The 26,843-nt window shown below is 34.7% G+C and overlaps 1 protein-coding gene across 1 annotated transcript in view; it reads right to left on the minus strand.

Annotated features, from left to right (window-relative positions):
* BRIP1 (BRCA1 interacting DNA helicase 1) overlaps nt 1-26,843 on the minus strand; it is a 195,935-nt gene that overhangs the window by 15,157 nt on the left and 153,935 nt on the right. The window contains 1 exon segment of the mRNA XM_059996631.1: nt 9,362-9,474. Within this exon segment, the coding sequence (XP_059852614.1) occupies nt 9,362-9,474 (113 nt within the window).

Here is a 26,843-nt window from a genome sequence, read left to right on the forward strand (position 1 = left end):
GCATACAGGTCTTTTGTCTCCCTAGGTAGGTTTATTCCTAGGTATTTTATTCTTTTTGTTGCAATGGGAAATGGGAGTGTTTCCTTAATTTCTCTTTCAGATTTTTCATCATTAGTGTATAGGAATGCAACAGATTTCTGTGCATAAATTTTGTATCCTGCAACTTTACCAAATTCATTGATTAGCTCTAGTAGTTTTCTGGTGGCATCTTTAAGATTCTCTATGTATAGTATTATGTCATCTGCTAACAGTGACAGTTTTACTTCTTCTTTTCCAATTTCTATTCCTTTTATTTCTTTTTCTTCTCTGATTGCCATGGCTAGGACTTCCAAAACTATGTTGAATAATAGTGGTGAGGGTGGACATCCTTGTCTTGTTCCTGATCTTACAGGAAATGCTTTCAGTTTTTCATCATTGAGAATGATGTTTGCTGTGGGTTTGTCATATATGGCCTTTATTATGTTGAGGTAGGTTCCCTCTATGCCCACTTTCTGGAGAGTTTTTAAATAAATGGGTGTTGAATTTTGTGAAAAGCTATTTCTGCATCTATGGAGATGATCATATGTTTTGATTCTTCAATTTGTTAATATGGTGTATCACATTGATTGATCTGCGTATACTGAAGAATCCTTGCATCTCTGGGATAAATCCCACTTGATCATGGTGTATGATCCCTTTAATGTGTTGTTAGATACTGTTTGCTAGTATTTTGTTGAGGATTTTTGCATGTATATTTATCAGTTATATTGGTCTTTAATTTTCTTTTTTTGTAGTATGTTTCATTTTGGTATCAGGGTGATGGTGGCCTCACAGAATGAGTTGGAGAGTTTTCCTTCCTCTGCAATTTTTTTGAATGGAAGATTTTGAGAAGAATCGGTGTTAACTCTTCTCTAAATGTTTGATAGAATTCACCTGTAAAGCCATCTGGTCCTGGACTTTGTTTGTTGGAAGATTTTAAATCACAGTTTCAATTTCATTACTTGTGATTGGTCTGTTCATATTTTCTAATTCTTCCTGGTTCAGTCTTGGCAGGTTATACCTAAGAATCTGTCCATTTCTTCCAGGTTGTCCATTTTATTGGCATAGAGTTGCCTGTAGTAGTCTCTTAGGATGCTTTGTATTTCTGTGGTGTCTGTTGTAACTTCTCCTTTTTCATTTCTAATTTTATTGATTTCAGTCCTCTCCCTCTTTTTCTTGATGAGTCTAGCTAATGGTTTATCAATTTTATCTTCTCAAAGAACCAGCTTTTAGTTTTATTGGTCTTTGCTACTGTTTTCTTTGTTTCTAATTCATTTATCTCTGCTCTGATATTTATATTTTTCCTTCTGCTAACTTTGGGTTTAGTTTGTTCTTCTTTCTCTAGTTCCTTTAGGTGTAATGTTAGATTGTTTATTTGAGATTTTTCTTGTTTCTTGAGGTAGGCTTGTATAGTTATAAACTTTCCTCTTAGAACTGCTTTTGCTGCATCCCATAGGTTTTGGATTGTCGTGTTTTCATTGTCATTTGTCTTTAGATATTTTTTGATTTCCTCTTTGATTTATTAGTGATCTCTTGGTTATTTAGTAACATATTGTTTAGTTTCCATGTGTTTGTGTTTTTTACATTTTTTTCCCTCTAATTGATTTCTAATCTCATAGCGCTGTGGTCAGAAATGATGCTTGATATGATTTCAATTTTCTTAAATTTACTGAGGCTTGATTTGTGACCCAAGATGTAATCTATCCTGGAGAATATTCCGTGTGCACTTGAGAAGAAAGTGTAATCTGCTGTTTTTGGATGGAATGTCCTATAAATATCAATTAAATATCTGGTCTACTGTGCCATTTAAAGCTTGTCTTTCCTTATTAATTTTCATTTTGGATTATCTGTCCATTGGTGTAAGTGAGGTGTTAAAGTCCCCCACTATTATTGTGTTACTGTCGATTTCCTCTTTTAGAGCTGTTAGCAGTTGCCTTATGTATTGAGGTGCTCCTATGTTGGGTGCATATATATTTATAATTGTTATATCTTCTTCTTGAATTGATCCCTTGATCATTACGCAGTGTCCTTCCTTGTCTCTTGTAACATTCTTTATTTTAAAGTCTATTTTATCTGATATGAGTATTGCTACTTCAGCTTTCTTTTGATTTCTATGGAATATCTTTTTCCATCCCCTCACTTTCAGTCTGTATGTGTCCCTAGGTCTGAAGTGGGTCTCTTGTAGACAGCATATATATGGGTCTTGTTTTTGTACCCATTCAGTAAGCCTGTGTCTTTTGGTTGGAACATTTAATCTATTCACATTTAAGGTAATTATCAATATGTATGTTCCTATGACCATTTTCTTAATTGTTTTGCATTTGTTTTTGTAGGTCCTTTTCTTCTCTTGTGTTTCCCACTTACAGAAGTTCCTCTAGCATTTATTGTACAGCTGGTTTGGTGGTGCTGAATTCTCTTAGCTTTTGCTTGTCTGTAAAGCTTTTGATTTCTCCATCAAATCTGAATGAGATCCTCGTTTGGTAGAGTAATCTTGGTTGTAGGTTCTTCCCTTTCATCACGTTAAGTACATCATGCCACTCCCTTCTGGCTTGTAGAGTTTCTGCTGAGAAATCAGCTGTTAACCTTATGGGAGTTCCCTTGTATGTTATTTGTCATTTTTCTCTTGCTGCTTTCAATAATTTTTCTATCTTTAATTTTTGCCAATTTGATTACTATGTGTCTCAGCGTGTTTCTACTTGGGTTTATCCTGTATGGGACTCTCTGTGTTTCCTGGACTTGGGTGGCTATTTCCTTTCCCATGTTAGGGAGGTTTTCGACTACAATCTCTTCAAATATTTTCTCGGGTCCTTTCTCTCTCTCTTTTCCTTCTGGGACCCCTATAACGTGAATGTTGTTGCGTTTCATGTTGTCCCAGAGGTTTCTTAGGCTGTCTTCAATTCTTTTCATTCTTTTTTCTTTATTCTGTTACATGGCAGTGAATTCCACCATTCTCTCTTCCAGGTCACTTATTCGTTCTTCTGCCTTGGTTATTCTGCTATTGATTCCTTCTAGTGTAGTTTTCATTTCAGTTATTGTATTGCTCATCTCTGTTTGTTTGTTCTTTAATTCTTCTAGATCTTTGTTAAACATTTCTTGCATCTTCTTGATCTTTGCCTCCATTCTTTTTCCGAGGTCCTGGATTATTTTCACTATCATTATTCTGAATTCTTTTTCTGGAAGGTTGCCTATCTCCACTTCATTTAGTTGTTTTTCTGGGGTTTTATCTTGTTCCCTCATCTGGACATAGCCCTCTGACTTTTCATCTTGTCTATCTTTCTGTGAATGTGGTTTTTGTTCCACAGGCTGCAGGACTGCAGTTCTTCTTGCTTCTGCTGTCTGCCCTCTGGTGGATGAGGCTATCTAAGAGACTTGTGGAAGCTTCCTGATGGGAGGGACTGGTGGTGGCTAGAGCTGGCTGTTGCTCTTGTGGGCAGAGCTCAGTAAAACTTTAATCCCCTTGTCTGCTGATGGGTGGGGCTGAGTTCCCTCCCTGTTGGGTGTTTGGCCTGAGGCGATCCAACACTGGAGCCTACCCAGGCTCTATGGTAGGGGCCAATGGTGGACTCTGGGAGGGCTCACACCAAGGAGTCCTTCCCAGAACTTCTGCTGCCAGTGTCCTTGTCCCTTGGTGAGCCACAGCTTTCCCCACCTCCACAGGAGACCCTCCAACACTGGCAGGTAGGTCTAGCTCAGTCTCCTATTGGGTCACTGCTTCTTCCCTTGGGTCCTGATGCACACACTACTTTGTGTGTGACCTCCAAGAGTGGAGTCTCTGTTTCCCCCAGTCCTGCCAAAGTCTTGCAATCAAATCCCAGTAGCCTTCAAAGTCTGATTCTCTAGGAATTCCTCCTCCCGTTGCCAGGCCCCCAGGTTGGGAAGTCTGACGTGTGGCTCAGAACCTTCACTCCAGTGGGTGGACTTCTGTGGTATAAGTGTTCTCCAGTTTGTCAGTCACCCACCCAGCAGTTATGGGATTTGATTTTATTGTGATAGCACCCCTCCTGTCTCACTGCAGCCTCTTTGTCTTTGCATGTGGGGTATCTTTTTTGGTGAGTTCCAGTGTCTTCCTGTTGATGACTGTTCAGCAGTTAGTTGTGATTCTGGTGTTCTCGAAAGAATGAGAGCATGTCCTTCTACTCTGCCATCTTGAACCAATCTCCAGACTCTTTAAAAAGTTAATTTTAGCTTGTAAATTTTAATTTTTAATCAAATACACAAGCATAGTTTAAAAGTCAAATAGTATTATAATTGTTTTAATAAAAACAGAATTTTCTTTTGCCTACCCACACCACATCTCCAATTCCCAATCTCAGAAACAAGTAATTGAAAATATTTTACATAGTTCTTATGGTCATTTGCCTCCATATTTCTAAATAACATACTACTACTACTTCCTGGTTTTTAACCATTAGAAATCATTTACTGACTCTTCCTACAGAAGATGTTTATCTCATATCACTGATAACTTCACTACCTCTCCATTCTTCCAGCAGCATTATATCACAATTCTTTTGTAAATCAATATTCAGTGGATTACCATTTAAAGGTGAATTACATGATCCAGTATGATTACATGTCCTTTCCCATACAAGACGTTTTTGTCTGCCTTGGAGTTAATAACTCTCCCTCTTTCCTTTTTTGCTTAATTTTCTATGTTTCTATCATTAATTAATTCCCACTTTGTCACAGCTGCAAGAATTTTTCTCAATAAGGGCAAAACCTTCCATCCTCAGAAACCAATCTAGACTAACTACTATGGGACTGCCACACAGATTCATCCCAGAGCTTTCTTCCTTGGTTGTTTTGGGAATTTCACTTTTCTGGGTTGGAACTCCAGTTTCCTGCATCCTTGGTATTCCTCTTTCTGAATTTTCTCTTCTTTGTTAGAGAATATCTTTCAGTTGGATCCTGAGAAAGTGTGCATTTGAAGCAAATGTTTAGGTCCTTTAATACTGAATACTGAATGCTTTAGTCTGTCTTACAGTTTATTGATCATTTGCATTGCTAAGAACTTAGATTGCAAGTCAAAAATTTCCCTCAAATAATTGAAGATAATTTTCAACTGTCTTTCAGCTTCTAGTGTTGCTTTTAAGAAGTCTGTTTCAATACTGATTCTATATCTTTTGTATGAGAGTTTTCTTTTTCTCCCTGGAAGGTTTCAGGACCTTTTCTTTACCTTGGGTACTTCGAAACTGCATAGTGAGGAGCTTTGTAGCTTTTCCCCCTTTACTGGTACTTGAGTGGATGCTTTCATCAGGAAAGTATGTCCTTCAATTCTGAGCATTTTTCTTGAATTATTCCTTTGACATGTTTCTTTCTCTATTTTCTCTAGTCTCTTCATATGGAGCTCCTATTTATCAGAAGTTGTTTCCTGCATACTGATCGTCTAATTTTCTAGTTATTCTTTCCCATTTTCTTTCTCTTTGATTTTTGGATGTGGGAAATTTCAATTTTCTCTCCTAAGCCCAATTCTGCATTTAAAATTTGTTGCTACCATATTAATGTCTAGGAGTTTTTTCTTATTTTCTGTTCTTGTTTTATGGAGGCAATATCTTACCTCCCCCTATGGGTATTACTGATAAAATTTTTTAAAGTTTTCTTTTATCCAACAGTTGGCAAACCATAGTCCACAGGGAAAATCTGGTCCATATCATGTTTTTGTATAGCCTGCAATCTAGGAATGGTATTTACATTTTAAAGGTTAAAGAAAAAACAAAGAAGAATGTGGATGCAGACTGTATGTGGCCTGAAAAACATAAAATATGTACTTATCTGGCCCTTTACAGAAAAAGTTTGCCAACTTCTTTTCTACTGCACTGTTTCTGTTTTCTACAAGTTATTCCACCCTGCTTTTGTTTCGTTGGTATTGTTTTGGTCTCTGTTTTTCATATTACAGACATTCTTTGAATATCTGGTGAAGACTCCATGCACTTATTTAAGAGTAAGGCACTAAAGTGCTGATTGGTAGCTTTGTGTACATGGGTGAGACTTATAGGCTGGGAGACTTGCAGTAAGGTAGGAACAGGGCCACTTTGTTACTATCTGTGGCCCTTATTCGTGGGGTGGTCCGTTTTCTTAGACAGCAACACTGTACTTTCCTGCCGTGAAGATATAAGATTGATTGTCAGCCTACTCAGAGCTGAGAAGAAAAAGAGAACGGAGCTCTCACATTCAGTAGGTAGACTTTTCTTACCCCACATCTTTAATACATCCTTAGCTGTAACTGTAGTTAAAGAATATACAGATTCTCTAGTTCATTCTATCCAGAGAGTAAACCTGGGTGGGGGAGGGGGCTGTCTAACTACTACATATACTAACTTGTAACCAATCCTCTTTAGTTTAACAGTGCTTTAACCAACACCTTAGAGTACCCTCAAGTCCTAAGCTTTTCCATGCTTGAATCTGGAAGATCTTGTTAGCTTTCATGATTACAGATTTAAATTTCAGCTTTCTCTTGCCTGCTAAGTCATTCAATTATTCATCTGTTTTCCAGTGTTCAAAATTTATTGACAGCTCATCTGTCATTGTCTCTTCTCCCACTCTTTTCAACTTTATAGGTTTGACATTTTTATTCCTTAACTATCATGGGATTTTGAAAGGGGGGTGAAAATTAACATAAAGGTTTGATTATTCCATAGGGACATTAAAAATCTAAATTTTATATGACATTCTTGTGTGATACTTTAAAGTAATCCATAGGTTCTGAGGCATCAGACCAACCATAAAATTGGGCAGGATAGGAAGATGTATATTGCCAATATTATACAACAGTGTTGAAAATCAATGCAAAGTCAGGGTGCTAATATATTTTGGTTTATGTTTAAAGTGTCCTATGGCAGAAAGGCATTTAAGTTAACAAAACAGTTCTGAGAAAAAGGTTTCACCTTCTCTTTTTTCCATTGTTTTCATACTGCCTTGCTCAAATGAATTATGCCCACTTGAGACAAAGATTATACTTTAGTAAAGCAGACCCTTTAGGAAACTTATAGTGCAGTTGTAACCTGGTCACAAAACCACCTGGTACATTCCTGAAAGCTGTTATTACTTTTTATGGATTTACATTACTTCAAATACTCTAACAGTCCCATGTGAGCTTAAAAAAAAGATAACATTTTTTTAAACTCAATTTGTTTCTGCTTACTTTAGTCCTTCTAGACATATCCCTTATAAGAACAGTGCATTAGTATAAGCACCTTTTATGTCAATCAATACACATGAGTTTTATCAAATGATGTAAAACATTCACTTGATTATTTTTAGTGGATGTTTCTTTGGCATAAGTTGCTATTTGTTGATACTGTTTCCCTGAAAATCAGTACAAGGACAGTTGGGCTATCCACTTTTTAATTAATAAAATACTGAAACTATAGTATTCTACATCAACATTATAAACACATGCTTTTTCTGAAATTCTTGAAAAGTATGTTTTGAAGCTCTAGAAGCTCTCTGGCCAATATGGTATAGCTGGAAAAGCACTGAACCTGGCATTTTTCACTAATTCAACAAGTACTTATTGTGCATCTATGTCCCAAGATGAGGCACAGGTGGTTGCTGAGAATGGAAAAATGTCTAACACATGTTTAGGGAAGGAGACAGATAAACAGGCTACTCCAAAACAATGAGATATATGCTATAATAGAGATAAGTATAAAGTGCTATGGGTTTCCTAAGGAGTAAATAACTCTAGTTGGAGAAATAAAAAAAGTCTTCATAAAGGACATGACCTCTTCAACTAGGTTTTGATTGGTAAACTTGCCAAATGAATTGTATGGTAACTTGTATGCCAAGGCAAAGAATAATGAAAGGATATGGTACATTTAACAGTTTAATAGTGAGATGTTTATATTTAATAGTGAGAATTTTAGTGGATACAGGTAGGCATAAGGATGAAAAACCAAGTCTTAAGGTTTTAAATGTAGGTGGTGTCAAGACATGAAGGTGCATTTAGTAGCTATGTAACATTAGACAAGTAATTTCATCTTTCACAACCTGTTTAATATATGTAGAAAAGGTTTATAAATGACAAAATAGGATACAAATGTACTTTTGCTTCAAATGGTTTCTTAAAATTCAAGGCATTGCTTATATTAAGAGAAAAAATCAACTGACGTAAAAATATTTATTTTCCTGAAATTAAGCCTACTGACTAAAAGGCAAGAATTTTAAAACAAACATTAAGGCTCCCCTAGAAACTATTTGCTGAATATTAAAATAAAACAAACAGGTCAATCAACAGGGAGAGACAAAGTAAGTAGATGAAATGCTTCAAGAACAATTTCCAGTGAAACCTGATGCCAAGTACCAGTGGGATTTCTAGGCAGAGAAGGGCAGTAGGTTAAACATAGAACTGAATCACTCAGTTTGAAGAGAAACGAGTGCAGAATATCATTCTGAAATGATGGGGAGGGGAGTGGGTGATGTGTTCTGGGACTTAAATCCAGCTGTTGCAGTCATGTCATCAGCATAGGTAAATCTGAACTCAAATGCAAGCTGGTCTGCTTATGTTTAAATGAGTTAATGTGAGTAAACAAGACACTTGAGAAAAGTCCAATTTCTAGATTGGTTAGGGCAGATAATGGTTACCTGTGGGTCTTCTGGCTGATCTGAAAACGTGTCAAATGGCCATATTTTCATGACTTTACTCTTAATCTGTGTTCTTCTATTTGAATTATCTGAATTTTATTTGTACAGCTTCACAGGAAAAAACTATTACATGGTTAAACTAATTATAATTTCATAGAGAACATAAAGTGTTAAATTAGACTATAAATAATCTAATAATTATAGTATTTATAAATTTAAAGTGTTGATGTCCTGTGAAATTATGGTATAAAATGGTGATTTAAAAACTAGTTCCACAGAGCACAAATCTTAATGGACCAGAATCTTTAGAAAAAAGAGTATTATAATTAAATTTTACTGTTAGTTGGTGTGAATTCTTTCGTACCATGAACACAGTTTGTTTTAACTCTTCTTAAATGGTTTGCTTTTTACCCATAAAATCATCATTTAGGTTCTGATGTTCACAAGATAAAATTTTATTGTTTGGTGGTGAGCTTCTATAAACGTTTACTGAGCACTCTGTTGTACGCTCACTGACCAATCATAAATCTTTAACCTTTAGCAAATATTGAGTTTTATTTTGGGTTTCAATTATTCCATTGACTCTTTCAACTTTCACTCCTGACATCTATCACTGAATATATACCAGTTCCCAGGGTTCTAGTGAAATAAAATTCCATCAAATTTACTATAAGGAATAAAGTAGCAAGACTAGCTCTACAAACAGTCCTGGTCAGAGATAATATTACAGTAATATTACATTAAATTTCACTCCACTTACCTACCTAGGGCCTGGTTTAAGGCCCTGTATGCTTGAATTTCATACCACTGACGACCTGGTAAAAGACCTCTTAATTTTGAATGCTGGTCATTATATTGTCGCTTTAGTTCAACCTAATAATTTAAAAATATATTAAAAAAAGATAGTAGGTAATTAAAGGTCATTTAAAAACTCATTAACTTCTAACATTTTGAGTATCATTTAATTAGGGTAGAAAGATTTGTTTTTCAGTACTAAACATTTTTCAGTTCATTTAAAACATTTCTATTCATCTTTACATTTCCTAAATGCCTACATGAACTTAGTTAATTAGCTGTGTGATAGCAATCAGTTTTATTGAGAAATAATTTATATATGACAAAATTCACAAACTTTCAATGTACATGTAGATAAATTTTAATAAATGTATAGTCATGTAACCACCACCACAATCATAATTTAGAATATTTTCACTACCTAAAAACTCCTTCCTATCCCTCTTCAGAATTTCCTTTATTGCTGACCCTGTCAACCAATGGTCTACTTTCTGTTTTGCCTTTTTTAGAATTCTATGTAAATGTTATTATACAGTATGTAATCATTTGTGTCTGTTTTTTTTCATTTAGCATAATGATTTTGGAATTCATTCCAAAATAGTTCATTATTTTATGTTTATCCAGCCTGATAATCTCCGCTTTTTAATTGGGATGTTTAGTCCATTTACATTTAATGTTAATTATTGTTATGATTTAGTTTAAATCTACAGCATAGAATATACATTCTTCTCAAGTGCACATGGAACATTCTCCAAGATAGATTATATGTCGGACCACAAAATAAGTCTTAAGAAATTTAAGACTGAAATTTCGTCAAGTATCTTTTCCAACCACAATGGTAAGAAATTAGAAATTAATAACATAAGGAAAACTGAAATAGTCACAAATACGTGGAAATTGAAGAACATGCACCTGAACAACCAATGGGTCAAAGAAGAAATCAAGAGAGAAATAAAATAGCATCTTGAGGAACATCCCTGGTGGTCCAGTGGTTGAGAATCCACCTTCCAATGCAGGTGACACGGGTTCAATCCCTGGTTGGGGAACTAAGATCCCACATACCACAGGGCAACTAAGCCCACGTGCTGCAACTACTGAGTATGCACACCGCAACTAGAGAGCCCATGCTGCAACTACTGAGCCCATGTGCTCTGGAGCCCACGCACTGCAACTAGAGAGAAGCGCAAGTGCCGCAATGAAGAGACCGCATGCTGCAATGAAAGATCCCACATGCCACAAGGAAGATCCCACGTGCCACAACTAAGACCCGATGCAGCCAAAAATAAATAATTTTTAAAAATTATCTCAATACAAATGAAAATGGAAACACAACAAACCAAAACTATGGGATGTAACAATAGCAGTTCTAAGAGAGAAGTTTATAGCAAAAAATGCCGACATGAAGAAAAAACAAAGATCTCAGATAAACAACATAACTTTACATCTTAAGAAACTAGAAAAAAGAACAAACTAATCTCAGCAGAAGGAAGGAAACTACTAAGATGAGAGCAAAAATATATGAAACAGACCAGAAAAAACGACAACAAAAAATCAATGAAACTAAGAGTTGTTTTTTTAAAGATAAATAAAACTGATATACTTTTGCTAATTAATTAAGCAAAAAAAAAGGACTCAAATAAAATTACAAATGAAAGCATAGATTACAGCTGATACTACAGAAATACAATGAATCCTAAGAGACTACTATGAACAATTATATGTGAAAAAAAAGGATAACTTAGAAGAAATGGATAAATTCCTAGAAAAAAATCAACCTACCAAGAATAATCATAAAGATATAAAAAATCTGAACAGACCTATAACAAGTAAGGACATTAACGCAGTAATCAAAAACCTCCCAAACGAAGAAAAGCTCAGGACCAGATAACTTCATTGGTGAGACTGAAACTCTACTAAGCATTTAAGGAAGAATTAACACCAGTTCTTCTCAAATGCTTCTGAAATACTGAAGGGGAGGGAACACTTCCAAACTCGTTTTAAGAGGTCAGCATTATTCTCATAACAAAGGCATGTAGGGACTTTAAAAAGAGAAAATTACAGGCCAACATCCTGATAAACATAGTGGCAAAAATCCTCAGTAACAACAACAACAACAAAACTGAATTCAATAGCACAGTAAAAGGATCATACACCACGATCAAGGGTGATTTATCCCTGAAATACACATTGGTTTAACATACACAAATCAATAAATGTGATACACCACTATAACAAAATGAAGGATAAAAATCACATTATCTCAATAGACGCAGAAAAAGCACTTGACAAAATTCAACATCCTTTCGTGATAAAAATTCTCAAAAATTAGGCATAGCGGAAACATACTTCCATATACTAAAGGCCATATAGACAAGCCCACAGAAACATCACACTTAATAGTGAAAAGCTAAAAGCTTTTCCTCTAAGGTCAGGAATGAGACAGAGGTGCCCACTCTTACCACTTCTATTCAACAAGTTATTAAAAGTCTTAGCCAGAGCAATTAGGGAAGAAAAAGTAATAAAAGGCATCCAAAACAGAGAAGAAGAACTAAAATTGTCTGTTTGCAGATACATGATCTTATATGTAGAAAAGCCTAAAGATCCACCAAAAAACTCTTAGAACTAATAAAATTCAGTGAAGTTGCAGGATACAAAAATCAGTTGTGTTCCTATACACTAACGACAACCTATCCAAGAAATTAGGGAAACAATCCCATTTACGATAGCATCAAAAAGAATAAAACACTTTAGAATAAATTTAACTAAGGAGGTGAAAATCTTTACACTAAAAACTATAAAACACTGATGAAAGAAATTGAAGAAACACAAATAAAACAGGAAAGATCCTGTTTATGGATTGGAATAATTAGTATCGTTAAAATGTCCTTATTACCCAAAGTGATCTACAGATCTAGTAAAAACTCTATCAAAATCCAAGAGACATTTTTTTTTTTTTTTGGCGGTACACGGGCCTCTCACTGTTGTGGCCTCTCCTGTTGCGGAGCACAGGCTCAAGACGCGCAGGCTCAGCAGCCATGGTTCACGGGCCCAGCCGCTCCATGGCATGTGGGATCTTCCTGGACCGGGGCACGAACCCATGTCCCCTGCATCAGCAGGTGGACTCTCAACCACTGTGCCACCAGGGAAGCCTCAAGTGACATTTTTTACAGAAATAGAAAAAAGAATTCTAAAATTTGTATGGAACCACAAAAGATCCCGAATAGCCAAAGCAATGTTAAGGAAGAACAAAGCTGGAGGCAACACATTTCCTGATTTCAAACTATATTATAAAACTTTAGTAATCAAAACAGTACGGTACTGGCATAAAATCAGACACTCAGGCCAATGGAACAGAAGAGAGAATTCGAAATAAACCCATGCATATATGGTTAACTGATCTTTGACAAGGGCACCAAGAATAGACAATGGGGAAAGATAGTCTCTTTAGGAATGGTGGTGGGAAAACTGGATATCTGCATGCCAAAGAATGAAACTGGATCCTTATCTTATACCATATATAAAAATCAACTCTAAATGAATTAAAGATTTAAATGTATACTCTGAGACCATAACACTCCTAGAAGAAAACAGGAAAAAGCTCCTTGGTCTCAGCAATGATTTTTTGGATATGACACCAAAAGCACAGGGAACAAAAGTAAAAATAAACAAGTGGGACTACATTAAACTAAAACACTTCTGCACAGAAAAAGAAACAATCAACAAAATGAAAAGACAACCTATGGAACAGGAGAACCATAATCTGATAAGAGGTTTATATCTAAAATATATAAGGAACTCATGCAAAACCAACACCCCGCCCCACAAAAAAAAAAAGGAAAACACAAAAGAAAACCTGATTAAAAAATAAGCAGAAGTTCTGAATAGACATTTTTTCAAAGAAGACATACAAGTGGCCGATGGGTATATGAAAAGGTGTTTAACATCACTAATCATCAGGGAAATGCAAATTAAAACAAAAATGAGATATCACCTAATACTTGTTAGGATGGCTATTATCAAAAAGACAAGAGGGGCTTCCCTGGTGGCACAGTGGTTGAGAGTCTGCCTGCCAATACAGGGGACACAGGTTCGTGCTCCGGTCTGGGAAGATCCCACATGCCGCGGAGCAGCTGGGCCCGTGAGCCATGGCCGCTGAGCCTGCGCGTCCGGAGCCTGTGCTCCGCAACGGAAGAGGCCGCGACAGTAAGAGGCCCGCGTACCGCAAAAAAAAAAAAAAAAAAAAAAAAAAGACGAGATGACAAGTGTCGGCAAGGGTATGGAGTAAAAGGAACATTATACACTGTTGGTGGGAATGTAAAATTGGTATAGCCATTATGGAAAATGGTATGGACGTTCCCCAAAGAATTAAAAATAGAACTACCATATAATCCAGCAATCCCACTGCTGGGTATATATCTAAAAGAAATAAAATCACTGTCTTGAAGAGATGTGTGCAGTCTCATGTTCATTACAACATTCTTCACATTGGCAAGACATGAAAACAACATGTTATTGATGAATGAATGAACGGGCAAAGAAAATGTAAAATATATATACACATACACACACACACACGCGTATATATAAGGGAATATTATTCAGGCATAAAAAGGAAATCCTGCCATTTGCAACCACATGGATGAACCTGGAGTATATTATACTAAGTGAAATAGGCCAGACAGAGAAACATAGCCATGACCTCACTTATACGTGGCATCTAAAACTGTTAAACACATTGAACCCAAGAGTAGAATGGTGGTTGGCAGTAGGTGAGGGGTGGAGGAAATGGGGAGATACTGGTTAAAGAGTATAAATTATCAGTGACTTTTGGTTACAAGATGAGTAAGTTCTGGGATTTGAATGTATAGCGTGGTAACTATACTCAATAGTAATGTATTGTATACTTGAACTATGCTACGACCTTAAGTGTTCTCATCATATGCTGAAAAAATGGTTAACTATGTGAGGTGATGGTTGTGTTAATTAACCTGATTACGGTAATTTGACAATATATATTAAGTCACCACAATTTACACCTTAAATATATAGAATTTTTATTTGTCAATTATATCTCAAAGAAATTGGGGTGGCGGGGGGGAAGAAGTCCATACAGTGTTGTGGCAAACTTTCTGCTGGCCTTGATCCTGGTTTTGGAAAGATGGACCTCTTATTTCCCTAGTAAAAACCTTTCATGGCCTCAAAATACCATAAATAACATTGAAAGCCAAATGAAAACCTGGAGAAAAAGTTCTGTTAACTAATATACAATGAACTCATACACAATCAATGTTTACAAAATCTAACTACTAAAAGTAAATAATCTGTGAGAAAGCAAGTCATCAAATTGAATGATAAATGGCTGGTAACCCACATGAAAAGATGCTCAACTTTACTAGTAAACCAAGAAATGCAAATTTAATATTTCCATTGTTTTTGTCTGTAGAATACTGACAAATGTTTACCAAATGTATTTATATTTTCCAACAAGTACAGATAGATAATATGTACGAGAATACTCATTGCATCTTTGTATTGAAGAAAATTAAGAAACAATCTAAATGTACATCAAGTACAATGAAATATACTACAATTATTCTGAGATAAATATTGGGCTATTATATAGAAAGAAACAGATCTATATGTTTTGACATAGAAATTTAGCCAAGATATATATTTTAAATAAAAAATCAAGTAAAACACAAACACACACATACAAATGGCCAGGTGTCATGTTAGGAATAAGGACCACAATATAGAGCAATACCAATTTTAAACTAGCTCCCCAAAAGACTTAAACCAAACTCTAACAAGAACCACAGGGGAAACAGAATTTAAAGACCGCACTTTGAGCTTTTCCCAGATCTCCCCTAATATACTGTCAAATCGTGTCCATATAAGTTCAAGATGATCACCTACTAATTGAACTGCCTACAAAAACAAAAATATATTTTTGTTTCTATACAATAGAAATTGTATAATTTCTATACAATAGAAATTACTAGAAAGATGATCCATAATCAAGGAAAAACAGGTAGTCAATAGAAACCAATCTAGAAAGGGCTCAGCTATTGGAATTAGTTGACAAAGACTTTAAAGTAGCTGTTATAAATATATTTAAATAACTTAAAAACATATGTTTTAACGACTGAAATTTGGAGACTCTCATCAGAGAAATGGAAATATAAAAAAGACCCAAATAGAAATTCTACAACTGCAAAATACAATAACTTAAAAAAAATTCATTGGATGGATTTAACAGCATATTGGAGAAGGCAGAAGAATTAGTCAGTAAATCTTAAGACAGATCAATAGAAATAATGAAACACATCAATCGGAGCAAAATAACTTCATACACACCAAAGACACTGGTTGGTGTAAAAGAATCAAAGCATAAAAAAGCAGTCAGAGGGACTTCCCTGGTGGCACAGTGGTTAAGAATCCACCTGCCAATGCAGGGGACACATGTTCAAGCCCTGGTCCGGGAAGATCCCACATGCCTCAGAGTGACTAAGCCCATGCATCACAACTACTGAACCTGCGCCCTAGAGCCCATAAGCCACAACTACTGAAGCCCGCATGCTTAGATCCCGTGCTCTGCAACAAGAGAAGCCACTGCAATGAGAAGGCCACGGACCGCAACGAAGAGTAGCCCCTGCTCGCTGCAACTAGAGAAAGCCCATGCACAGCAATGAAGACCCAACACAGCCAAAAATTAAATAAATAAATAAAAAGCAGTCAATGATGATCTAAACAAATTTAAAAATCAGAGTTGAAACAGTACTAATGCATTTGATACAATATTTATTGACTCAAATGCTCCACTGTTAAAGGACATCAAGAATTTCTCACTTTTCCGAGTGACCGAATGTACGTTCATTTTCTATCTAGGTAATAACACACAGAGACTGTGTTAAATTAAACTTCTGCTTCTTTTCTGGAACAGAAATCATAATAAATTCTGCTATCTAGTCCTTGAATTTGATATTATAATCATATCCCTTTCAAAAAGACTCATAATTAATTACAGGGCATAAAACTACATTCCTATTAAAAGAAATGTCACACCAAAGGGTACCACATACCCAGCCTTCATCTGGTCTTCATAAAAATCTTTAAAATTACATCATCTCAAAAGTGAACTACTTTTATACAAGGTCAGAATGTATGGTATACACAAATCAGATTGACCTATTCAAATATATAAGTTAATGAGCTTTTTCCTGTAAAAAGCTCTCTTGTATAAAAGTTCCTTCTTTTTTTACTGAAGTATAGTTAATTTACAATGTTGTGTTAGAAAATGCAAGTTTTGAGGGCAAGAAAATTATGTATTATGATTTCACATTTTTCATATACTAACTGAATGAAAAAAGTGAGTTTTTTAAGCTGCTCTCAAGAATGCTATATTCAATTATGCCTCAATAAAGCTTAAAAAAAAGAAACTAAATAAAAAAGAATGCTGTAGAAACATTAAAAATATGCATTTAAAGTATAAAAATTGATATAATGAAAAGAAGAAATATTTGATAACTTAAAAAAATACTAATTCCATTCAATATTTATAGCTTTGGCTGTGTGTAAGGTATCTGTGATACGCACTAGGAATACAAAGACAAGTTAAAAATATTTTCTGCCCAGCAAGAGATTACAAGAACAGAAACGATTGAGTACAAATGGCCATCAAGTAAATATAAGTGCTAAAATATTAACTTTGATTACAGTATATAAAAATAAGAGGAGTTGAGAAATGAAGACATGCTATGAATTTGATACGAGAGTAATGAGGGCCTTACCTGGAAAGCCAAAGGGAATGGAAAAGAGACCCAGTTCATAACACATTGTGGAGTTACAGAACTTAAGTGACAAAGTAGATGTGGGTTTATTAAAGAGGGAAAAGTCAAAAATGACTCCAAAGTTTCCAGCCACTGAGAGAAGGAATCCAGTAACCCACCAAGAGAAGACAAAAAGAAAAGTATGTTTAAGGAAGAAGATAAACTTGGCTCAAGCCATGTTAAAGAAATAATTTCTAGGGCTTCCCTGATGGCGCAGTGGTTGAGAATCTGTCTGCCAGTGCAGGGGACACGGGTTCGAGCCCTGGTCTGGGAAGATCCCACATGCCGCGGAGCAACTGGGCCCGTGAGCCACAATTACTGAGCCTGCGCATCTGGAGCCTGTGTTCCACAACAATAGAGGCCGCGATAGTAAGAGGCCCGCGCACTGGCGCACTGTGATGAAGAGTGGCACACGCTTGCCACAACTAGAGAAAGCCCACACACAGAAACGAAGACTCAACACAGCCATAAATAAATAAAAAATTTTAAAAAAATTTCTAAACCAAGAATAGAAATTGATAATGAGTTAGCTAATCAGAAAGTCAAAATTGGAAAAGTAGGGAACCAAAGATCTTAATAATAAATGATAACAATATCTGTCAAGCTACTATAACATTCCATGCACAGTGCAGTGCTTAATAGGTATTATTATCTCATTTAATCCTCATAACAATCTTAAAAAGTTGGTACTGTTACCTCATTTTACAGATTAGAAAAATAAGTTTTAAAAAATTAAGTAACATGTGGAAGGTGACCCAGTATGTAAGTAGTAAAGCTGGGATTTGAATCTAGTCTGTCTCTCTCCAGAGCTTGCTCTCTTAAGAGTAAAAACCCAAGAGTCAGGACACCCTACAGCTTCTCTGAGTGAGATCTTAGGTAACTCAATTCTATTGTGGCTTTCTCCTATTTAAAAATGGAATGAGTATTAAAATCTAATTAAAATAAAAGATGGTTCTCAAATTTAATAACAACAATTTATTCACATAACAAACTGCTAGCATTGTAAGTTCACAAACTGACTATAATTCCTAGCAACTAGTTAATCCAATGTGAAACAGTAGGAATTGTTCTTTTCAGTCAGTCAGCTTTTAAAGATCCCCTATGTGGTATTTCTGGGCAAGTATTTATCAAATAGTATATTTTTGTAATATAAGCCTAATCAAAGGTATAAAGTTATTTTCTTGAAAAAATTTCAGACTTTCAAGATAAATTAACAATTTACAGTTTTAAGAAGTTGTAAAACTACTTAAGAGAAAACAAAATCTCTTCAAAACACTGTATACTATTAACCTTCTGACATATATATATATATATATATATATATGTACACTTCTGACAAGTAGCTTTCAAATTGGTATATAAGAATTTTATTTTATATCCCCTCAAAAGAACCTGTAAAATTTCTAAATTAAAACTTTATAACTTGAATATAAAGCAAACTTTCCTGTAAGCATCATAGAATATGCTTTTTAAAGTAGTATAGTGAATAATATGGCACCATAGGAAATATTAGGTAATATTAAAAAAATAATTTGACAATTCAGCAATAAAGTATATTATAACATTTAGAGATAAGAATACTTAAATATTCTATCCAACTATACATTTCCTACCATCTCTCAAAATGTAACTAAGCATTTATCTATATTAACATTATTTCCCCTCCCCCAAATTTGCATTTATCCTTTGCCAGACATAATAGCTTAAGGATTTTCAAAATTTACTATACCATGTTGAAACAAATACTTTATAATGATCACTCTGCCTATGACAACAGTTGCTTTAGGAAATATTAGTTATAATTGAAATATTTAGAGGTAATATAGCAAATATTAGATTAAATAAATAAAATTCTCTCTCCTTGGTCTTTTATTTTTCATTAAAATGAATTAACTTTTATGTATGACTACATTATTTCAACTTCTTGAAAATTTTCAAATAATTTTTTACAATCCAAATGGCCTTTAAATTACTGCCAATATTTTACCTAGGGAAATTATTTTAGGTAAAAAGTAAAGAAAAAACTTTTGAAAGTAAATATATATAAAGGCTAACTTTGAAATATTTTTTATTATATAAAGAAGCAGATTTTTAAAAATAAATTAAAAAATTGTCTTTGGGTGAACACATTTAATTAGGGAAAGCAAAACTAAGGGTTTGGAAAAGGTAGAAAGACAGTACACCTCTTTTTAACGACATCAGAATCTATTTCATTGTACACTTAGGAATTATCAGGTACGAAAATCAATGCCCAATTTAAAATGACATAAAGCATACGTGAAAAAGCCAGTTTCTCCTGCCAGCAAATAGCCTAAATGTTAAGTAAACCAAAGGCTAGAAGGGATTAGTTGAAATGTCAAAAGACAACATTTTACTTTTACCTGCTCATCCTTATAAACAGACTCTCATCCCTCAGGCATGCTTTCCAAACAAATAGTTTCAATGTGCAGCAGCAAAAGGCCCATGGCAAGCTCTGCCATCTTGTAACTGTCAAAGAGATTAGTCTTTGATCTATTTGGGAGGTCATGTCCACATTCACATTAGCTATACAGTCTAATAGCATTATACCTGTTGACCAATGCTTCTTTAATGCCTAATGAGACAGACATTTTATGTTATGGAAGTTAACTGTGAATGTTTTTTCTAAGTTTTGACAGAAAGTAAACACAATAAAGTGAGCTCAAGTGTGGTTTGGAAAGATGATCTTTTAAACCAGTTAATATTACTTTTCAAATACATTTTACAAGGCTTTCCCAAATTAGAAAGCTACATTTAATTGTATACTCTGGAAGGAGTTTAAACCACTTGCTCCCCATCCCCAATAAATTAGTGTATGTGTAATTTTGGAGGAGTATGTGAACAGCAGAGAGAAGGCAAACTATTTTATCAGAGGTTGCAAACTGAAGGCCCATGCCAACTCTCAACTAGCTCACTCATTTAAATAATCTATTTAACTCCTGTAGCAGCTTGTGTTTGTAACACACTGGTTCAGATGCTACACTGATTCACAGAACATTTTTTCATAACTGGAGTTCAACATTCATACAAAATGAAAAACACCCTTAATATGGTAGTTTCTAGACAGCTGAAAATATCTCTGCATCACAGGCTAACCTGATATAAGTAGAGATGAGATCCTGAATAGCAAAGATAGATAATCAAGACTGAAGTGGGACTTAGGGAATTATGTTAAAATACCCATATAGCATTCAAGCAGAAGTTATGTGGGTTTGGATTCTGATTTTAACATTACAAAATGCTTGAGATCAAATAGTAAGTTCCTTAAGTCCTCCAATGACTCAGTTTTATTGGAGACAGTATAAGTAGTATACTACTGATAGCAGTAGTATATATAAAATAACCAAAAGGATCATACTGTATATGTCAACAAAAAATTTAAGTCACAATTTTGAATATTATTTTTTCCACTTAGTCAAACCCAACAGTGCTGGCTTTAAATAGTTCTGTACAAGAGTAGACTTTTACAAGTTTTATAAGTAGCTTCTGAAGAAATAAATGGTGTGATAAATATGAGCTGGAACTATAAATGCACCTCTTTACTACTGCCTCATATGAAAGACGGTGGAATTTGTCCCAATTCGTATACATATGTATTATGATTTCAGTAATAAATGCTCTCCTAAAAGCAATCAATATAGGCAGAATATACTTTTATTTTCTTGTATGTAAGCTTTATTTATTTATTATTATTTATTCTTTTTGCGGTACGCAGGCCTGTCACTGTTGTGGTCTCTCCCGTTGCGGAGCACAGGCTCCGGACACACAGGCTCAGCGGCCATGGCTCATGGGCCCAGCCGCTCCACGGCATGTGGGATCCTCCTGGACCGGGGCACGAACCCACGTCCCCTGCATCAGCAGGTGGACTCTCAACCACTGTGCCACCAGGGTAGCCCCTATTTTCTTGTATGTAAGTTTTATGACAAAAGTTCAAGCCTGGTAATAAGACTAAGAACAAATGATCAGCTAAACTTACTAATTAAAAATATTAAGAAAACTTTGCCTCAGAAAAATAAACACATTTGTCTAGCAAACATTCAAGAAGAACAGTTTTATATTTAGCCAAGGTACAGAACCTAAAATGTAAACATTTATAGCAAACCAAATCTGGAAGACAGAGACTGTGCATTAGACATTTATTGCTCCATATCTTCACAGTGTAAACACTTTTATCAGGGTATCACAATATAAATTCCAATGGTTAGAGTTCTAAATTCAGCATAAGAGCTTGTATATGAAATAAGTTAGCTAGATAAAAGGAATATAGCTGGTTTTATTTCATCTGGCATATTTTCAAAATTTCTGAAGCACCAAGTTAACCAAATATAGTATATATATTGTTTTAAATGGGGAAAAATGGGTTTCTGCCAAGAGCTAAGAAGCCAGGCTCCCTTTTAGACTTAAATAAACACACACACACACAAACACAAACACACACACACACACACACTCGAAATGGTTTTCAATTGTTATTTACTCTCCTTGTTACACTACACTAGGAGGTGACCACAGTAATCTACCAAGAAATAAGAATCAAGACATAGTGACAGACATAGTAAGAATAATATAGCTTATCTCACATATGCTTGAAGGTTGCTTTGAATAAGACACTTTTTGCAGAGAAACCTGTTATACTTTGTGTCATAAATTGTCAGTGTTGAAATAAACAGCCTAAAAATTTCAAATATAAAAAAAAGAACAAAATATATTCCCCTCAAATCAAGCATCTCTTGCTCTCAACATATTCAACCTCAAGTGGTTAAAATAATTTAGCTGCTAGCCCAGAATAGTTTATTGGTAACACAGTAACATTCAAGCAATTCTGAATAAAGGCTTTAGATAATAATAATGCAAAAACATCTGTCAGTACGAAGCAGTAGATCTTAGTGTTTCTTTTAAATTATGAAAATAATTTGTCAAGATAAGAGCCCAGGAAAAAGGTAGAAATTAATATTTTTCTATTAAAAGAAAAAAAGACAGTTAATACTTTAAGACATGCAAGAAACAACAATATATGCTTATTCTGTAAAGGGATAAGGTTAAAATTTTTTTAAAGAAAAATAAGCTTTGTTGCAATTTAGTTATGCTACCCATAATAAAATATTATCCAGATACACCTGAAAATGCTTAAATTATCATCTCTAGAAAATACTATATATATGTATATATATATATATATATATATTTTTTTTTTTTTTTGAGGAAAGGAGATATGGAAAAAGCACACGGCTTAGAGTCAAAGCTTTGACATTTATTAGTTGTTTGACCTTGGGTAAGTCACAGTACCCCATTTAGCTTCCTTTCTCAGTTTCCTCCTCTGTAAATGGAAGAAAATAATTCCTGCCCGCATTACCTCATACAGCTGGTTCAAGAAAGAAAGAAATGACAATGGACACAAAACTGTAAAGCATCATATATTAGAGGTAAGCAAGCTGGAGAGTCATTATTTATCCTGTATTTCTAAAAACCAATATAGGTTTGGGTGGCATGCTGTTGTAATATATTGTCGCATGTAAATGAAAAAAGTCATAAGACTGACAGACAACGTAGGTCATCTACCTTAGAGTTCTGACACTTAGATCAACTCTCTCTGAAGGCGCTTAACCTATACTACTCAACATAAGGACACATTATTTTATGTGACTTAAAAGTTTCTTCAGCTTATGGAGTGGCTACTTTTTCATCATATATCAATGAAAATATGTACATTGGCAAGACTCATAGAGAACAGTATTTAGTTTTGAAACATAACTTTTTCTAAATGACTTCTGCAATTGATATTAAATTTTCTGAGAAATTATAACTAACATTAGCACTCTTTAATATCCTTCAAAATATTTTTTGACCACTTTGCAACCTATGAGCTGTATTTGAAGAGAACTATATAAAATATGTTAGTGGTGTAATCTACAGAATGAGTACCTGATTGTCCTCTATTAGTCTAAATATTATTCCTTACATATATCTTACAATCTAGAGCTTCCCTTGTTAAAGTCTCATACAAGAGCCAAATACTATGAATAAAACCCTTCTAGCAATAATAACTAACAAAATGAAATATTGTCTTACATAAGAAAGCAATGTGAGACTGTATATGGAACCATAGGCTCTTGAAGGAATGCGACAATATTTAGAGGTTTTGTTAAGGGAAGTGAGTAGTGCTGCATTCAGCAAGTGATAGAGATCTGCACCTGCTCCTATACAACACTGGAAGATAAGGAGGTCTCTCATGGAAGAGGCTTGTGGATGCGAAAAGATGTAAAACTAAGCACTGAGGCTCTGGGAGGACTCCACAAAAGTTTAGTGGCAATGGCAGGCATAGAAAGTAGAAGCTAATCCCAGTGAGAGGAGGCTCAAACTCAGAGTTCACATGATTAAATACCTTTAAAAATGAACTTGAGCAAGAGAAAATGTGCACGTAAAAGATTACGTGAGTACTAGAAAACACTGAAAACATACTTAAACATACTTAAAACTCTGTTTATTACCTCCACAGCCCAACAAATGAATTCTGATACTTTTGCCATCTAGATTTTTATATTATTATATCGAAATATCTTTCAAACGTAAGTAAATATTTGATTTCTAAAAAACATTTGTTACTTTCTACCTTTGCAATATTATTGTTAGGAATGTTTGATTCAGAGCTTCTCAAAAGTGAAGGTGTGAGTGTGGGAATAAAGCATGTGGGATCATAGCACTTCAAAGTCTCCTACTTTATCTTAGAAAGTAATGAAGACTTCTGGTTTCAGGAAGGCAAAAAATTTTTTCTTCTTTCCTTGCCTCTTAAAAACCGACCCCAAATTAAAAGATAAATAAGAAAGAGAAATAGTCTCTATCTTCAATGAAACTAAGACATCTGTAACTTTAAACCCAAATAGATGACTGTGAAAAGCAGACTTAAATGACTAAGCAGAGAGGCGAAAGTTCAAACCGAAGTACCCACAGAGCTACTGATGGGAAATAAGCCAGTTAGGCCAGCAGGAGTCCAGAAAGGCTGAGGAAATTGATGCATAGGGAAACTGCTGGAGGATATGTACCACAAAGATGAAATAAGAAACAAGAAACAGGAACAAGGTCTGAGATTCAGGAAACTTGGGACCTAACACAGAAGACAAGCAAATCAAATTCCTAGGATGACAGCAAAGGGAAATCTCAGGATATTGGCAGTTAAGTGAGCTTAAAGAGCAACTTAAGTCTTGATTGAAGCAGGAGATCAGAAGGATCCAAAAGGGATGTCTTCAGGGGGAGAAAAAGAACTGACCTATTATCTGACAGGTCTCATAGGAAAACTGTATTGAGAGGTGTTGCAGATTTATTAAAGATTTCTTTAAAGATATATATATTTAAAATATTTATTTATTTATTTGGTTGTGCTGGGTCTTAGTTGTGGCTCACTGGCTCCTTAGTTGTGGCAATGCAAACTCTTAGTTGTGGCATGCATGTGGGATCTAGTTCCCTGACCAGGGATCGAACCCGGGCCCCCTGCATTGGGAGCGCAGAATCTTAACCACTGTGCCACTGGAGAAGTCCCTAAAGATATTTTTAAAAGGAAAAATAAAACAGTTAAAGGAAATCATTTGACTACAGTGAACAATATTTTCATAGTCATGATAATGTGAATATTGACTATGGATTTAATAAAAAATTGTGATTTAACGATATTGGGAGGATGTAAGAAGGGAAAGGCGGAGTAAGTGAGCTAAAATCCTATCTCACGTAGGAAGTAAATAGTTAATGTCTAAAATTGATTATATGGATGTAAATACCAGATGAAATAGATAAAAGAAGTGAAAGTCACTGCTTCTCAGAAGCAGGGGCTGGGAAAGGGGTAGAAGCCAAGAGTTTGTTAATATAAGAAACCATCTAATGTTTTTAGTATAAATCAGGCTCTTAGTAAAAGTTTTATTGGATTTTTTTCAACTTGATAAAAAATAACAAAAAAATAAATGTAGATTGTTCATTTTAATTCATGACATACACTTGTATGTTTCACTATATAAAACAATGGTGTTCAACTGAGAGTGATTTTGCCTACCAGAAGATACTGGCACTATCTGAAGACATTTTTGGTTGTCACAACTGGTGAGGGAGAAACATTTGCTACTGGCATCTACAGGTAAGTCCAGAGATGCAGCTAAACATCCTACAATGCACAGGACATCACTCACAACAAAAAATTATCCTGCCCAAAATGTCACTACTGCCAAGCTAGAGAAACCCTGCTATTAAGTAATTTTAAAGAACAAATCTGGTCATTTTGATGTGATAGGAAATTACACTATGACTTATTACATAGCTTACTATATTCCTGGGCACACCGGGATTATCTGTCCCAAAGGTAGAAAGCATAAATTGAACTCATTCCCAAGGTATCAAACCTTAATCTCAGTGAAAAACAGTAAAGACTGATGCTGTAAACACTGATGTCTACTACAGTTTATATTATCTTTGACCTTAAGACTTTATAATTGGAAAAAAACAAGTGACACACTCACCTGAAGCCCATCTATATATCTGCACCCTGTAGGCTTTAAGAGAATCTAAGTAAATTGATTAAAATCTACTACAACTAAAATTCTGCTCTGAAGAAAAAAAATTAAAATTATTTTCAGAGAGGTTAAGAAACAATTCCACTGTTTCCCTTGAGGTAGTGCTACTGATTATGCTCTGTGCCAACAGAATAAGTTAAGTGTCAATCAACCTTACAAGTCCCCAGCGTGATAAACTCACTTTTAAAACCTTCAACCTACTATGAGAGCAAAAGTAAAATATAAAGGTTAAAAATTTCTTGTTCTCACCAAAAAAAGAGGTAAACACAGGAAAATAACTTCAGAATTTTTCAAAAAACAAACAAAAGTTTTATTTGCTTTATTAATTATCCAAAGGTTTAACTTGTAGCTATATTCAGGTATGGCTTTTTTCCTAAGGAAATACAATGATATGAGTATTGGAAAGAAAAGGCTATCAATCAGACTTGATGAAAATTTTGTGATTTTAAATGTTTCCTCCCCCAAACCCAAAAGATTTCTTTAATAAATATGGGAAAAAAATTTTTAATTTAAAAATACCTCAGCAATTCATCCATTTATTTTGTAACTTTATATTTGTTTGTTTGTTTTGCAGGACGGATGGGAACAAAGAGTTTGGTTATCTCATTTTTCTCTGTCCAAGGCAAATTATAAGTTGTCAGTGTAGATGGAATACTTAGATTTAAACTAGATTTTAATTTTTGAATTTCAAGATATACTTAGAACCTGCTTTAATAATACTTCTAGCCAAACAATCTTAAAAAAAAAAAACAAACTAGAAAAAAAAGTTTTCTGAGGAGGAAAAAAAGGTTTAAATAATGAGGATAAACTTATTCCAGACATTCAGAGGTGACAAGGTTTTTCTTCCATATCTGTGATTTGGCCTAAATGTTTCTAACAATTCCAAAAGCCAGTTGCTGGACTCCTAAATGTTAGAGTTTAGTATTACAGCCCTTTAAGTTTATATACACAGCCATTTCCCTTGGGTATCCACATATTATTATCAGGGCTAGATCCAGGTGGGTTTCTGTATCAGATGCTACACTATAACCGGAACCCCACTACATTC

Source organism: Delphinus delphis, chromosome 19 (genome assembly GCF_949987515.2).
Source record: "Delphinus delphis chromosome 19, mDelDel1.2, whole genome shotgun sequence".
NCBI lineage: Eukaryota > Metazoa > Chordata > Mammalia > Artiodactyla > Delphinidae > Delphinus > Delphinus delphis.